Source organism: Platalea leucorodia, assembly GCF_965183815.1.
Source record: "Platalea leucorodia genome assembly, chromosome: 6".
Lineage (NCBI taxonomy): Eukaryota > Metazoa > Chordata > Aves > Pelecaniformes > Threskiornithidae > Platalea > Platalea leucorodia.
In genome coordinates this window covers 30836867-30853282 of record NC_138828.1, presented here as the reverse complement: position 1 = coordinate 30853282, position 16416 = coordinate 30836867, and the positions used below count along the sequence as shown (strand labels likewise).

Sequence of the window (16416 nt, the reverse complement as noted above, 5' to 3'; positions counted from 1 at the left end):
TTCCAGAAGGGGCAAGAGGTAAGAAGGAAAGAGAAGAGAAGAGAAAGGAAAGCTGAACCACCTCTAGAATAACTTGACTTTCTGCAATTAGAAAAGGTGTGAGAATATAAATTACAATTGAGTTTTAAAAATGGCTAAAGTGGTTTTGATGAAGTTGGCTTGAAGATAGCAGACAATCTTGTGGGCACAAAGCCTGGAGAAAGTGATTTTATCAGGCTGCCAAGTTCCTCAAGCAAAGCTACGTAACAATTTGAACCTACAGTTTCCAGAATTCAGTCTAATAAAAACGCAAGCAAACAATCCCTCCTACCCCCATTTATCACCTAGAAAGTCTTTTACAAAGCAAGTTTCCGAGTTTGGATGCATGAGGAAAGAAGTCTTTAAAAATAATCTTCTAAGTATTCCTACATTTTACAGTTAAGTATGAATACAGTAAGTGCTGATAATAATGAATGATCTTTAAATAGCTTTTTTTTGTGTTTTGTTTTCAATCAGATTAGAGGCATTTACAGAGTGCTTACACAAAATACATTTCTGATTAAAGAAGATTTAACTTTACCTTTACTTTAGGAGTCCAGAAGTTAATGACTTGCAAAAGCCTTTCATTATCTTTCTTTAACTCTTCTTTAAGTTCCTCTGCACCACAGTGAGTTCCTGAACAAGCTTCCCAGAACTGTGCTGTTTCTTTTCTAGCACTTTCTTCTTGCTGTAACTCTGCCTCTATGCAGAGAAGTTCGCTTTCCATTTCCGATACATCCTTGAGAATGCTCTTTAAAAAAAAAAGAGGGAATTCAAGTTTAAATAGTGCTTTGATAACTACATGTCTAAATATACATTTTGCCCCCTTAGCTATCAATATTTGCAAGAAGTCTGTTTTAGCATCTAATTATTGTATAAAAGGAATTTTGCTATACTTAAGTTAAACCCTACTGGGAAAATGAGAAGGCAATCTACATTCCTGGGACAGGTGGGAATAGGAAAGGGGAAAAAAGTATGCATGTCAGTAGAAGTTTCTCTCATTGTTTTAAAAGTCATCTTGGTATCAGGTAGTATATATTTTACAGGGCAAATAAGTAAATAACATTCCCACTATTTTATAACCTAATAATTTCACTATGAGCCACTTTATAAAACAGAATCTTCATATTATAGAATTAGTAGCATAAAAAAATACGAGTTCTATCCCCCCTTAAGTGAAGTCTTAGCAGATAAAAGCAATGCCATTAGATTAGCACCACCACATTACCCCATGCCTTAAAATATACAAGCCTTTCTGTCTGAAAACTGTTTCAAATACTACCTCTGCATCCGAGTGCAAACTCTGCAGCACTTCACTGATGTTTAACTCTTGAGACGATATTTCATTCTGGTTTAAATAAGTCTTCCTGAGACACTGAATCTGAGCTCGTAGCTGATCTTGTTTTCTCTTTTCCTCAAGCGATTCCATTTCATACTTGTTAACAGTAGTATGATATTCTCTTTTCTTCGAGCAAACACGACCAAACAGAAACTGTCATAGAAGCACAGGATATATCAGTGAGTATGCTTTAAAATGGTACCCTGCATCCAGCTAAAATTCCATATTTTGTAAGTAAATCTATTTACTCTCCTAGTCCATAGGTGTCCAGGACAACTAAAACATAACTAAGAAAATCAAGTTCACACGTGCTGTATAGCAATGGCGTATAAGACTGCTAGCTGGGTCAGCATTTCTAAAGTACACTTTTTCTGTAGATTCCTAAAAAGGCCAAAAAGTCTAAAAGGCTCTAGGCAGACTTCCATGAACCTAGACTTTGAAAAGCAAAGTATTCTTTGTTGTATTTATTTTCTCTTAGAGTTGTGAAAGGTGCAGATGATCTACAAGAATAATATCACTGTGCTGATTTAAAGCTTTATTCTGTCAAGACCACTACTTAAATCTTAAACATCTTTAACCATAAAAGTTAAAAGGCATCTATGGAAAAAAAGAAAAATTATCAAAACCTAAAAAACCTCTGTGAATTTATGATATAAGGCTCTTCGGAATAGTTAAAATTTTTAGCTAATAGATATTTATAACTCTCAAGATCATGTCCAGTATTTTCGCATACTGGACAGGAACCTTGCCTTGTCCTCAGGCCTGCCCCTCCTCACCCCCCCAAACAAACAAAAAAACCAAAACAAAAAACCACCCTTAACACTTCATGGTAAATAAAGAAACAGAAAAACACTTTACCATTTACTGTACTTCTGCATATGATAACTGGAGTTCTTTCCCAATTGCCCTTAATTTTTTTCTGATAATTGGAATCAGTTTCTCCACTGAACTACAAATTGTGGAAGATCTGCAATGCTACAGAAGTTATCAAACTACTTGGGTAGTTTTGCAGAGTAAACATGCATCTCCATGGCATCTTGCATGTCTTTTTCCCCCAAAATAAAATACATACTTAGGGGTCCATAATTTGATTTATGGAGTACAGAAAGACATTTCTTTTCCCAATTAAAATGGATTAATATTAATAAAATAATACTGTGCAAAGCAGCTGAACTACAGTCAAAACCTAAGGTTGATTAACATAAGTAGTTCCCGTTTTCCAGGACTGTAAAGCATTTACTATTGATTTATTTTCCACAAGACACAGATTCACAAAAATCAAAGCTAGAGTATACGGAATCCTAGCTGTTAATATTGAGAGCTTATTAAAAAAAACCCCAAACCAAAGCAATATGAAGCATCCACATCTTCAGCATTTTAAGTTGGTACCTTTAGTTTGTTCAATAAACTCTGCAGATGACTGTTTATTTTCTCATTTTCAGTTTGAAGTCTTTTGACTTGTTTACTCTGTTCCGATGAAAGCTGAGTCAGTATCACAGCTATCAGTGCTTTCTGACTATTCAGTTCATTCTTTAGATTAAGAGACATTGTAGAGAGACGTTCATACCTCTTCCCCATATTTGGGAATTTCTCAAGAAGTTCCTAAATGCAAGTGAAACAAATTCATTCAGTCACAATAAGGAAGAGAGTGATTAACTGTAAACAGAAGCTTAAAATAAACCATCAGACTCCAAGACTAAACCCTACAGCATGTATTCGTTTTACAACAGAAAAGTTAATAGGACTAAGACTTCAGTTTTGACTTGCCAGAGGAACATGACAAAAATACTAAGCCAGGCACAAAAGCAGAGAATTTCTTAGTTTTCCAGAAAATCATTTCACAATCTCAAATTATCTTCATGATTTAGATTGCCTGGCCACATCAAGACCTGTAGATCAGGCCCAAAATGAAATTGTTGCCTGTTCACGAGTTTGCCAGCTGGGCTGCCTGCAGGATGGGCTCCCAAGTTGATCTACTTGGTCCTTTGTTGAAAGAAAGGGATCATGACATTGTTCCTAGCACTCTGCCATAAAAAGGGAGATGCAATCAAGCAGTGAGCAGGTTGAGAAATGCAACAGGCTTTAAAGGCACTCCCAGTAAACTGCAGCTCAAGTATTACACATGAAGCTAGGTTATACATTTTAAAGTAATCATAAAACTTCCTAGGCATACTGCCTCCATTTTTGGTTCTTAGTTGAAAGAAGCAGAATTCACCGTTGTTGTTTTTTTTTTTTTTTTTTTTTTTTTTTTTTTTTAACTATTCACCCCACAGTAAAAACACTGGAACTAACATATGCCCTGCGTCCAACAGGAGCAAGTACGAGATACTTGAGAAAACTGCACAAGAAAGAGGCAGACAAGATCTTACCTATTACAAAAGTCAGAAGGGGAGAGTGCCATTAAAAAGGATCAACCGATGTTTACTTCCCTCATTATTAGCTCCCTACTGCTGATGTAGGATGGAAAGACAGCGTGAACAGAGAAAGCTACACATAACTGATTTTTGCAATTTGGTCCTTTACCACTTTTGGTGTTAACTGAAGAAGCACTGGGGGCTTTTCCAGCACATAGAGAGCGATGCCCAAATCTGCTGCACAGATGTACAGACTGCAGTACAATGGTACTCTTTAACGTGTTTCATACATATTCATCAATCCTGGTTTATTTTGGCTTTCAATAGGTTAGTAGTACTTCTCACATCTGTGAGAAAGTATATTCAGGATAGTTAATTAACAAGAGCTCTGAGGAATTACAGGAGCTTCTTATTTTGAGGAGAGAAGGTATTTAATGAAATTAATTTATTTAAAACAAATTTATTTTTGATGGGGAGTAACAGAAGGGAGGATTTGGGGGGGATTTTGTGAAAACAAAAGGGTGAAGTGCTTCTACGTGACTAGTTATTTTCATCGGAGTGGCTGGACAGTAATGAAATCAAGTGGGATGTCTCAACTGAGAAGTTCAATTTAAACGTTCTCAGAACAAGATGCACGGTCACTGAACAGCAACAGCAAATCAACTGATCCCGTGGTTGGCAGCATCTTAGCAAGATATGCAAACAGTTTTATACATTATACACAGAAGCAAGGTTTATGCTCCAGAACAAATAGTATTAAGGTTTAACATGCATCCTTAAAATAAGCAGAGAAGTAAGTTTACCTTAATTTTCAAGGTTTTTTCCTTCAGGCTATCATCAGCCATCTGCTCTGCATTATCCAGTGGGTTCACCTGAATGGACATATCATTCAGGTTTCTCTGCTTTAGTTGGTCTAGAGCACATTCCAGTTTTGCATTTGTTTCACCACACTAAAATAAAAGCATATATATTTAAGTACCATTCAAGAAGAGAAGTTATGAATAACTTCGGTACGCAACTTGCAACACCAACCATCTCAGAACTTTTTTGCAATTCTGTCTTGAGCTGGTCCCGCTCAGATGTGACATCCTGGAGAATTTTTTGTAGCTCATCTTTTTCTTGATTAATTGATGAGATTTGTTCTTTAAGTTGGAAAGAGTGACTAGTTCTTTCAGCCAATAACTGGTCTTTTTCACATGATACGCTATTTAGCATCTCAGTTAACTGTTGAATCTATAATAAATAGTGGAGAAAAAGCAAGAAATATGATTTGGTCCTAGTCTGTATACTCCCCTATGAAGTACTCAAATCAGTTGTGTCAAACACAAAGAACACAATTTCCAATAACTCTAAAATTCACACTAACAACAAGAGAAGTTTAAAAATAATTTGTGTTCTGATCACTCAGAAAAAGAAATTAAAAGGAAGGGCAATAGCATGACACCCAGAGAACTCTAGTCAACTTCAACCTCCAGTAAGCAAGAGGAAACAAACAAAAGGCAGTCAACATATGTCCACATTACAAGAAAATGAAAAGAAACAGAAGATCAGTATAAGAGATGTGCAATGGAATTGTCTTGATATCTGCTCTAATGAATAGAACAGCGACATGTTTGCTAATCTGAAACAATCCTTAATTATACTCTTTGATTTACAGACAAAGGAAGAGCTTGACAGGTGAAAACTGAAAAAAGGCTGACTTGGCAAGAGCTAAGTACAAGACTTTCCGAATAAACAGATCTAGTTTCAAAGTGTGCAAAGCACCAAGGATTCCAAATCCACTTAGGTTCATACCGTCTACACAGTGCCTTTTAAAGTCTGACTAAATACATGTACAATTACTGACCATTATATTAAGCCTGCACACATTGGATAAATTGGTGTCCCTTCTAATAGAGTGACAAACCCAACTGGTTATGAAGCTGAAACAAGTTGAGGATGCTACTTCTAAACATCACTAAAGAAACTCATACAAAATCCTTTGCCCGTGTTCATGCTTGTTTAGCACCCAAAAAAATGATGCGCTGAGAATTAAAAATTAACTAGGATTTGTCTTGAGCAAAAGTTTAGCACATCAGTGATAAAACATCAGAAGACAGAACAGCTACTAAAATGAAAACTCCTCACCTTGTTTGTTAGGCTGTCCTCCAAAATCTCTGACCGCCTCTGAACTTTTAACAAATTTTCTTCCCTTTCTTCAGCTTTGATCTTCTCATTGCTGAGGAGTTCTTGTTGCCACTTCAATTCCTTTTCAGTTTCAAGAATCTGGAGTAAAAATAAAGCAACAAATATAAAATTAAGTTCTGAGACAGCATATGAATCTACCTCTCACACACCAGGCCATTCAATATTTCATAGGAGTCAAAAATACTTGGCACAAAAAAAAACCCCACTACTTTAGTTGAATACAAGAAATTTCAAGTTTTTGAAAGTTTCTCCTTTCATTAAACAAAGCCTGCCAACTAGCATACTGATAAACCCCTAGTAATGTAAAGAATTAGACAAAGTATGCTACAAACATGTTTGGGCATTTTCTGCAATCCCTGTTTACACAACGTTGAGTAACACAAAGCAGAGATGTAATCTGAGTAGGGTTCACATCAAGAACTGTCTAGAAATCATTACTTAACACAATTTTATGAGTTGGACTGTTGTCAGAGTGCTGTTAAATTATCTTTGATAATTACAGAACTAGTATTCCTTTCACTAAACCTTTGAATTTCCAGTGAAGTTGAAGTTTTACAGCAAGACAATTGATACACAAAAACAGGTGAATTAGAAGATATTGGTACTGAGAGTAAGAAGATTCTTCTCCCACCATAGACTTGAATTAACTACAGATATTTGAAGTGATTACTCAATATCTGGAAGAAAGGACTGCTGCTCAACGGATACCGCCCAATTCACTTGTCTTCATTATTGCGAAGATATGCCTCATCCAGAAGAGAAATAAAAGTGTCAAAATTTGTCAGCTTTAGTTTCGAAACTTTGGAGGTTAACTACAAAACGTACCATTTCATCAAATTAATTAAAAAAAAAACCTGTTAAGTTTTAGCAATGAAACCCATGTATTTTCTAGTTCCTCATTTATTTCTAAATAAAGCAGCCTTAAATAACATTTTTGAAAGAACTTACATACATCTTTAAATACCATTTCACAAGACAGAAGTTAAAGCATGCCAGTATTCTTCAGTCTGGGTATGTACATTTATACTTATAAGATATTTTTCAAGACAGCTTCAAGAATTAACCATCTTCCTCTACCAAGTGTTTATAGTTATTATACTTTAATCAAAGATAAAGCACCTTATCAACACTCTCCTGTAGGTTAATCTCCAGTTTGTTCTTTTCTGCTCGAATACCTTCCAGCATTTCTTGGAGCTGATCTCTCTCCTGTGCTAACAAATCACACTGTTGCTCCAGCTGCTGAAGTTTACCGCTTTCACTCTCAGTCTTTTCTTTCAGTTCTCCCAGTAGCTGGTACTTTTCCTTAGTTACCAAATTTAAGTCCTCGTTCAACTGGACTACCTATTAAAAATATTTTAAAGAAGTATAAGATCAGCACATAATTATTAGCAAAACCTCCTCTTCTGTTGCTAAATTGTATTACCATGACATCATCTAATGGACCAATAAAAACAGCACAAATTATCACGGGTAAATACCTGTTATTCTGATGCGTCCTTGAGGGGACATCCTCTAAATTGTTTCTAAGAGTTTCTTATTACTATACTTGCCTTTTCTTTCAGTTTGTTTATTTCTTCATTTAGTTTTTCTTCAACGTTTTGCAATTTCTCTTCTTCATTTGCTAGCATGTTCTTCTGGATATCAGCTTGCTCTTTCTGATGCCTTAGCTCTTCCTGTAGATTTTCCATTTCTGTCAGAACTTTTAAGGACTGCAGAACAAGGTATTACATGGATGTTCACTCAGTATGACTAAGTTTTGCTTATCAGGAGTTAAGAACAATAAGTCAAAGCATTTGAAGTTCTAGGAAAGAACTATCAGAATAATCAGTCTTTTACTTTAGACAAAAACCCCTCAGTTGTCATTCCCCCATGCCTAGTTTAAGAACTCCAAAGAAAGACAGTCTTTAGAAACAGTCTTTATCAGTTAAAAAAAAAAAAGTAGGCAGAAATAAAGAGAAATGGGAAAAATGTGGGAGGAACAAATTATGTAGATGACTATTTAAAAAACAGAAACACCCACCCCACCATGAAAGGTACCCTTATTCTTGTGGCAACTGCCATCAGTTACATGAACAATTTGTCCAATTGTTTAGTAGCAAGATGTAAATCTAAAATTAAAGATTTGATAATCCTAGGTTTAGTTTTTAAAATTAGTTGGTCTATACATACTTCAAAGAGATCAGTGGTTCTACCTGATGCTTACTAAAATTCATATGAAAGCTTTTGCATTTCTTAAAATAATTTGCAGAGCTTCTCTTAGAAAAAAAACAAACAGATTTCCCATTAAATTTAGAAATTATCAGCTTCATTTTTGTTAACTACATATCAGAACAAATTTGCCTGCGATAGTGTGTCAACATAAGCATACTTTTCATGCAAATACTTTGAATATTGAAGTCACTAATCTGCCAGGAAATAAGACATCAGGAAGGACAAATAGGATAGCTAATCAGTTTCTTTTCTGGGTTTGGATTTCTCTTCATCAATCCAGAATGATCTTAAGTGATAGGAAAATTAAGCCCTTAGATATCAGTAAACCTGGATTAACTCTACTGTTCAGTGCTAAATGCAAAGGCGCTATAGATGAAACATGTAACAGGAACTTGCAGAGTGTTTGTCCAGCAGGTGGCAGACAACTGTGCCCAAACCCAGAGCGACACAGTGACCAGAAGGGCAGGAAAGGGATAGGGGGAAGAAAAAAAAAAAGAGACAGATTCCACAAATCCAGATTGGATTAGTAAACTAAATTTTTAGTTTACTGCTGCTATGAACAAGTGAAGGGAGAGGAAGAGATACCGAATAGCAGAAGGCTTTATGACCACAACAATTCAGAGTGGTACAACCTGCCTTTAAAACAATTATTTAAGACATTTTATACATACTCTCTCCTTGCTTTCCCGACAGTCAGCCTCTAACTGATCTCTTTCTGCTTTACACGTCTCTACCATTTGCTGTAGCTCATCTTTCTCCTGATTAAGTAAAGTGATTTTCTCAAGCTGCTGACAGATATGCTCATTCATTGTTCTTTCAGTTTGTTCTTTTTCTGTCAGTAGCTTGTCATATTCAGAAGAGACACGAGTCAGGTTTTCAGTTACTTCAGTGAGCTGAAAGAACAAATAAGAACCAGTATTAATATTTCTAATCATCTCTAGCTTAGGTAGAAGTAATTTGATAGTTTGAAAAAAACCTCAAAACAGTAACATTCTAATTTATTAGATTTTGTTGTCCCAGTAACCAGGTTCTGATTTAAGAAGAACGTTATTGGATCATATTTCACAAGCACTATCTGTACAGACAGGTTGTTATAATTGGATTATTTTACAGAAGACACCTCCATTAGTTTACTGCTATAGTAAGTAAAGGAAGATGTAACAATTTTGCTTAAGAGTCAATCAAATTTCAGTGCTTCTGTCTCATTGGTAGACAAAAGTGAATGTGTAAAAACCTACAGGCTATAATTCCATAAAAATGACTCCATTGCTGTATCTACAGCAGATAGGCTTGATTCTAACAAGCGTTAAACGTCTTCTAAAAGCCACAATAGCTTCAGACATGAAAATAATAAGTAGATAAGAAATTGATGATAGTGCAGCAAGTTAAAGAATGAGCTGAACTGCCTTTTAGTTGCTCAAGTATCTTCAGAGTTACATAGCTAAAAGGCATATTATTAGAATTTAACAAGTTTGAAGACTTCAAAAATGCATTGAGGTCAAAGAGCGGTATTGATTCCAAATACTATTCCATCATTCAGCACTAAGGCATGTTTAGTTATAAGTAAGGGTTGTAGCTTGCAGGTCAAATTGCATTTGATCATCTTTTCACTGCCTCTGTTCTATGGACTTCTTTTGAGAAAGAGTACAGGGAAAAAAAGAAGGGAAAAACTTTTAATTAAGTTTTGTTATTACATTTACTGAACCATTACAAACTGAAGTCTGCAGAGGACATGGGTTGCCAATCCTGATAGAATTTTTAGTTTACTTGACAAAACTGCATCTGACCTTCTGCTGCAGTTCATCAGTTGTTTTCTTCAATGCCTCTTGTGCTTTCAAGAGTTGATTTTCTTTCTCCGAAATACTTCCTTTCAGTTCCACAATAGTCTCCTGGTGTTGTCCAAGAGAGTTACGAGCACATCTCAGCTCTTCCTGCATCTCTGAATTCTTTGGACACAACACAGTTAAAGTACATTAAAGCCTGAACAACACTTCCAAAATTTAAGACAGAAGTTTACTAAAGCTATTACCCTAAAGGAATAGGACTATTTTTCTTACCATGCTAATTGTCTCCTGTATAGTTTCTCTTAGCTGGTCTCTCTCGTTTTGGAGATTCTGCAGTTGCATTTTAAGATCATCATCTCCTCTTTCTGTCAGAGTGCTCACGTCCTGACAATCATGCAATTTTGGAATAAAGTAATTTCTCTCCATTTTTTCAGATTCTCTTTGACATTCATTGGCCTTCACTTCCTCCATTTCATGCAATTTCCTTTGTGCCTGGCTCAGCTCTTCTCTCAGAAGAAATAATTCTTGCTCAACAGATTTTTCTCGAATCTGTGGTATCTATTTTATACAGAGATAGCAGTCAACATATTTGGGGAAGTAGCTTTAAGAGAAACATATCTGACCTTTGACAGGTTGATTATGTAAAACAAACAGAAGCAATATTTTAGAGACATTTGTATTTTTTTTTTCCAGAATAATAAGATTTGACTGAACTCAATATACAAATCAAGTTTCTTGAAATAAGAAACATGCAAAAGTAAAATTTGAAGTGAGGGCTTCTGAAACAAGTTACCAGAAGTAGAATTTCATGGCCATAGTTTAAGCCTGAGCAGGGGAGAAAAAAAAACCAACACCAAAAAACCCAAACAAAAAATACCAAAAAAACAAACCAAAAAACCCAACAACAAAAAAAATCCATAAACCAAACTACAGAGACCTTATCCATATTTCTAGTCTCAACAGTAGATAATAATGGTGCCAAGACAACTGTTTCATTGAAATTCGTCCACTCCCCCATAAATACTAAAATACATGCACATACTTTTGTTTTTTCGAAGTGTGTATATACACACACACACACTTTGTATGTACACACATACAACACACATGTGCAATCAGCATGTCCAATTATGGAAAATGTTGGCTGCAGCGTCCCTTTCACTGCCAGGAAAAAACATCAGTTCTATCTGCTTTGAAAAAGCAGAATCACCCTTTCCAGATGAGCAATTTTTAGCTTCAATTAATTATAGAACCACATCTCTGGGCAGATCAACTCGGAACATCACCACCCTGTATAAAGTTAAAATTCTCTTTACAGAAAAACGTTTGTCATATTCTACTACTAGTTGTCCATATACAACAATATGGGTGGAATATATTTCAAGTAAACAATAATAATCCTGGTGTTTAATGGTCTGCAGTCAAGTAGCAGGACCCTTTTCTCCAGTTTGTTTTGCAAATTATTTTCACTCAAGTGAAAGTTTAAATAAGCATGCTTTCATTACAGCCTTAGCATAATTACCAAAGTTCCATCTCCATACTCTTCTTTTTTCAAATGTAAACTGTCCAGCTTATCCTGCAATGAATTGTTCTCTTGTGTAAGGAAGAAGATTTGTTCCTTTAGCACCTGAAGCTGATCACTTTCTCTACCGTTATTATTTTCTGATTTTTCCTCAGCAAGCTGGTCTCTCTCTGACGTGACGGTTTTTATTTCCTCTGTCATTTGTGATATCTACAAAAAATGCGCAAAGACGGTATTTCCATCAATTCAAAACCAAAATTAAATGCAAAAGTTTCGTTTGATTCACTCTTCTACAGTATTTTTAACATCTAACCACTGTAACCAAGCTAGAAAACCTCCAGGACCAAGTCTTTGGCCTTTGTCACCTGTTTTGTTTCAAATGCTAACCTTTTAAGTCTCTTCTGCAATATTGGCCACATTTTTATCTAGAAAAAGTCTGAGAGGAAGAAGCCAAATAAGACACACCTGTTGGATTACTTTTATGCATCTGCTCCAAAACATGCAAATGCTGAATGGACCACCATTGACTTACTGGGTCTGGCAGCTGACATACTTCAAGAAAAATCTGATCTCACATACTATGGGTTCTCCCTCCAGAGAAAGCGTGCCACTGAAGCAACTGTATAACATACAATATTCTCAGCACACTTTGCTATCAGTTGTTTGTTAAACAGGCCTAAAAAACAGTGGATCAGCCTGCTGCTGCAAGTTGGGAACTGAGCTGCCATTTACAACCATGTGTTACCCTTCCCATTGGGACCAAGTGTTATAAACCATTAGTCTCATTCCTACCCCTAAGTAACCCTTATCTCTTCTTCCATTTGCCATCTAATGCCACCACTCAAATTGACAACCATGGGGCACACTAGTTAAGCAAAGGTTTATCACAGCGTACATTACAGCTTGAAGCTCTATACAAACAGATCAGCAGCTGGTAAAGACTTGGATCGGGCAGTACTACTTTCTTGCCCACTTTCTACCAAAGGCCTAGAAATTTTCTAAGGACAAGCAAAGAGACTATAAGCAGACTAACTAGGCTTGTTTTCACAGTGGTGGAAAACACATTAAAAGCATTTTTATTTTGAATTTTTACATAACATTTTACCCGTGTTTCAAGTTCTTTAATTGTTTTCCCTAGTATCTCTTCAACACTCAGAATCTGAGATTCTTTTTCAGAAATATTTTTTTCCAAATTCTTGACAGTGTCCTGGGATTGCTTGAGAGAACTCTGTGTATTTCTCAGTTCTTCATGTGCCAAGATGTTCTTTAGAATAAAAGAAAGAAAATCCACAAAAGTATTTTGTAACATTAGTAAGCACTCCTTGATTAAAAAAAACAAAACAACAAAACACATACACACAAAACCCCACTCTCCAACTCCCGCATACATTTCAGTATAGTTTATAAGTGTTCTTACACTCTTCCCCTTAACATGTATGGTCCGTTTCTATAAAGGCAGAATTCCTACCATTGAAACAGTGTCCTTTATATCCTCTTTGAGTTGGTCTGTCTCAGCTTGGAGAGACTTCTCTTTTTGCTTCAGGTAATCTCTTTCCTGGGTTAGAGTTTTTATTTCTTCCCGACATTCAGTAAGCTGCTGAAGAACTGCCTGGATCTCCGAATCCTTGGCCTCCAGTCTCAACTCCATAATCTTTTCTTGCTCTTTTAATTGCTCCATTTCATTTAACTTTTGCTGAGTCCGAATAAAATCTTCTCTTACCTCAAGAAGTTGTTTGTGCTCCTCTGTCTTTTCCTCCAGTTCTTTCATTTTGCTAGAGAGCTTTAGTTTGTAAAGGAAAAGGCCAGACACTTTCATTGTAATGCAAAACTGCATAAAGTGTACATGTTCTCACAGAATCTTATATTAGCTTAGAAGGGGTGAGAGATGATAGCTTACAACAAGAGAATAGGAAGTTCATCATTTCACTTTAAGTCACTGCTTATATTATTGCCCACATTAAATAAGCATTTGTTTATGGAACCTTCCTGTGGTTTCTCCTTAGCAGCACAAGTCTTAGTAAAGCGTAACACCACACATGAAACTGTAGCATAGCTTCAGACTTCTCAAATTAGGAGTTCTCAAATCCATAGCTGGAATATGACAGCCAGATCAGTGCCAAACGCCTTATAAAAAACACGTGTCTTCAGTTCCCTTTTCTTAAGTGTTTCTTTCTTTTTTTTTTTTTTTTCTTTTTTTTTTTTTTTTTTTCCTTTCTATTTGCCAATTTATGTGGTGATTCTCTTTGGTTTGAATGATGATCTGTTCTAAACAGACTCCAGTTCCCAATGAGGAAACTTTGTTTCTATGACTTTTATCTAAAGTCAGTCATAGCAGCATATTAAAAAAATATTTGCATAATAAAAATATAACTTAAGAATGAGAAAAGAAGAATTAAAAGGTCAAGTACAGAAGAAGAACATATAACCTGGAGCAACATATAAATTCCTTTGCCTATGAAGAAAGAGATCATTGAGCTGCATAATCCTTCAACCTTATACACCTGGCACGGAATAAGTAATATCCACTCATGCTAGAGGAATTTCAATGATAGTATTATTTATACCTTGAAGACCACTTCTCCAAAAGTGTTTTTTTGTTTGTTTGTTTTTTTTGTTTGTTTGGTTTTTTTTATACTATTAATAAATTCCTCATGTCTTATCTGTATAAAAAGGAGCAAGCTGAAACTGACCTCTAATTTCACTTCATCCAAAGTTGTTTTAGACTCTTGTGCTTCTTTAGATAGAGTATCTATTTGGAGCTTCATTTGTTCATTGTTTTCTGATGCAGCTACATATTTTTGCTCTAGTTCTTCATGGAGCTGTTTAAGTGCTACATACTCCTGATCAGACTTTACATACTTAAGTTGTGCATCTGCTAGATCGTCTTTTGATTTTCCAATTTCTTCAGTCATGTGTTTAAGTCTAATTTCATGATCAGCTACTTCAGAAAGCAGCTTTTCTCTTTCCAATTTTAATAAGCGTAGCTCCTCACGTTTTTCAAGAATCTGCCAACAGAAAAGCAATATTAACAGCATTTTCTAAATCAGTATTTGTCATAGCTGCATAATAAAAAAACCTGTTCATATGCAGATACAGGAAATAAAGTACATGCAAACACAAAGCACAGTACATATTCTGCTTTATTGGGAGAGAGCTGTCTAGCGAACAATCCTTCAAAGAGCAGCAAGATGGACAAAGCCCTTCCAAAACCTTGAAACCTCTCCTCTAACTTTTTAGATGTTCTTTAAATATTTCCTTTTTCTGGTGTTTGAGCCAGGACTGGACTGATACTCCTAGCTGTAACTCCTAAACTGAATATTTAGATGTATCAATACTTTCTTCATGACACAGAGTGTATAAAGTTGTTAATGTCTAATTGAAGTTTTGTTAAGTAGTGGAAGTAGACCACTGGAAGAGTTTGGAACTTTTTGCAAAGCATTCATGAGTTTGCAAGATTACTTGCCCTGGATAATTTTCACTGCACATACTTAGTAGCAGGTATTTAAGGATAAAGAAACCTAGAAAGTGTTTGCAAACAAACCCTTTAAGACACATTCACATCAAACTTAGTCTACTAAGCCCTGGCCTGCCAGGAAACAGAAAATTTTCCTTACAAGTTTTCCAGAATTTGCAAGTTAAACCTCTCGCTTCTCAGGCAGCATTTCTGCTAAGAGGTCTTGAAATTTTCTCTTTGCCCAATTAGACAAAAATTCAGTTTTAGAACAGTAAACCAGGATCAAACACCATTATACATACAGTTATCAATGGTGACCATGGCAAATAGGCAGGCAAATGTTGGACTAGAAATTCCTGATTAATTATAGTAGACTTTGACTAAAACATGTGATCTTAAATTTATTCCTAAGTGCAAATATTAAATACCGGAGGAACAATAATTTAATCAATTTAGTTGTAAAATATCAGGTTATTTGATTCAACACAACTTTTGGCTTTAGAACTTCGTATCCAATAGGCCTCCATTAATATGTTACCAGTGGAGTACAATATGAAAACAAGGAAAGAGATTTTTATTTTTGTTTACCTCTTTCTGCTGTATCTCAACAGTATTTGGTAGAGACTGAAATTCTGACATCTCATCTACTTGTTTTTGTAGAAGTGCATTCTCTTTCAATGCTTTTTCTAGTTCTCCTTTTAAGTCAACTGCCTTTTTTTCCAGCTCCACAAGAGAGAGCAGATCTAGAGAATTAACAAGTTCAGATTAATAAGAGAGTGTGAGAGAAGAAAAGAAGAAAAGCATGTTTTAAATTAAGCTGAAGATTTATAATGCATTCTGGATGTCATATAAGTATAATTCTAGAAAAGTATATTTTACAGGAGCCAACAATTAAAGATGAAACTACTGGTCTGAATTTGGTCATCACTTGTTAGGCTGACATCCAGTTTATTTTAGATTCTCCCCGACAGCCTTCATTAACTTTACTGTCTTTGTGCAAAATACAAAACATTTCACAAGCTGTAGTTTTCCAACTAGTTCAAGAAAGTGCTAAAGCAGTTACTATGTGCCAGCAGTACCAAATACTCTACTATTTTATATCGACAGAAGCTCCCAGTATTTGAGAAAACAAGAGCCAAAGTCTTCCCTATCTGCCCCCACCGTTAAGAGGGAAAGGGAGAAGAGGGGGAGGGGGAAAAAAGCAGCACCTGAAACAGTACCTTTTGGAACTTTACCCTCCATCAGCGAAGTTAGCCTTGTGTTTTCTTGAAATACAGACTGCAACTCTTTCTGCAAGTCAGCTTGCATTTTTTTGTAACTGGCTTTTCCAGCTTCTATTTGGCTTTGATAGAATTGTACATCCTTTTGCATTTGCTTGTAATTATTTAAGAGTTCATTCTTCAGGAAAACAAAAGAACATGTATTCACACACAAAATAAAAGTCCACTTGCTTAACATTTACATATTGCATCTGTCACATTTCCTGTTGTCACTCCGAACAACTTTGGCCTTGATAAATATGGCAGAATAAGCCACAATTTAACAAT

General features: G+C 35.6%; 1 protein-coding gene across 1 annotated transcript in view; it reads right to left on the bottom strand.

Annotated features, from left to right (window-relative positions):
• The window catches only part of CENPE (centromere protein E), a gene marked incomplete at both ends in the record, with an annotated part of 37714 nt that overhangs the window by 5719 nt on the left and 15579 nt on the right, over positions 1-16416 (bottom strand). The window contains 17 exons of the mRNA XM_082314965.1: positions 560-769; positions 1301-1510; positions 2747-2959; positions 4515-4661; positions 4744-4944; positions 5839-5976; positions 7018-7235; positions 7445-7607; positions 8781-9002; positions 9897-10055; positions 10167-10451; positions 11416-11625; positions 12521-12679; positions 12884-13195; positions 14106-14420; positions 15458-15612; positions 16090-16267. Of these exons, the coding sequence (XP_082171091.1) occupies positions 560-769; positions 1301-1510; positions 2747-2959; positions 4515-4661; positions 4744-4944; positions 5839-5976; positions 7018-7235; positions 7445-7607; positions 8781-9002; positions 9897-10055; positions 10167-10451; positions 11416-11625; positions 12521-12679; positions 12884-13195; positions 14106-14420; positions 15458-15612; positions 16090-16267 (3495 nt within the window). The remainder of the gene's footprint in view (positions 1-559; positions 770-1300; positions 1511-2746; positions 2960-4514; positions 4662-4743; positions 4945-5838; positions 5977-7017; positions 7236-7444; positions 7608-8780; positions 9003-9896; positions 10056-10166; positions 10452-11415; positions 11626-12520; positions 12680-12883; positions 13196-14105; positions 14421-15457; positions 15613-16089; positions 16268-16416) is intronic.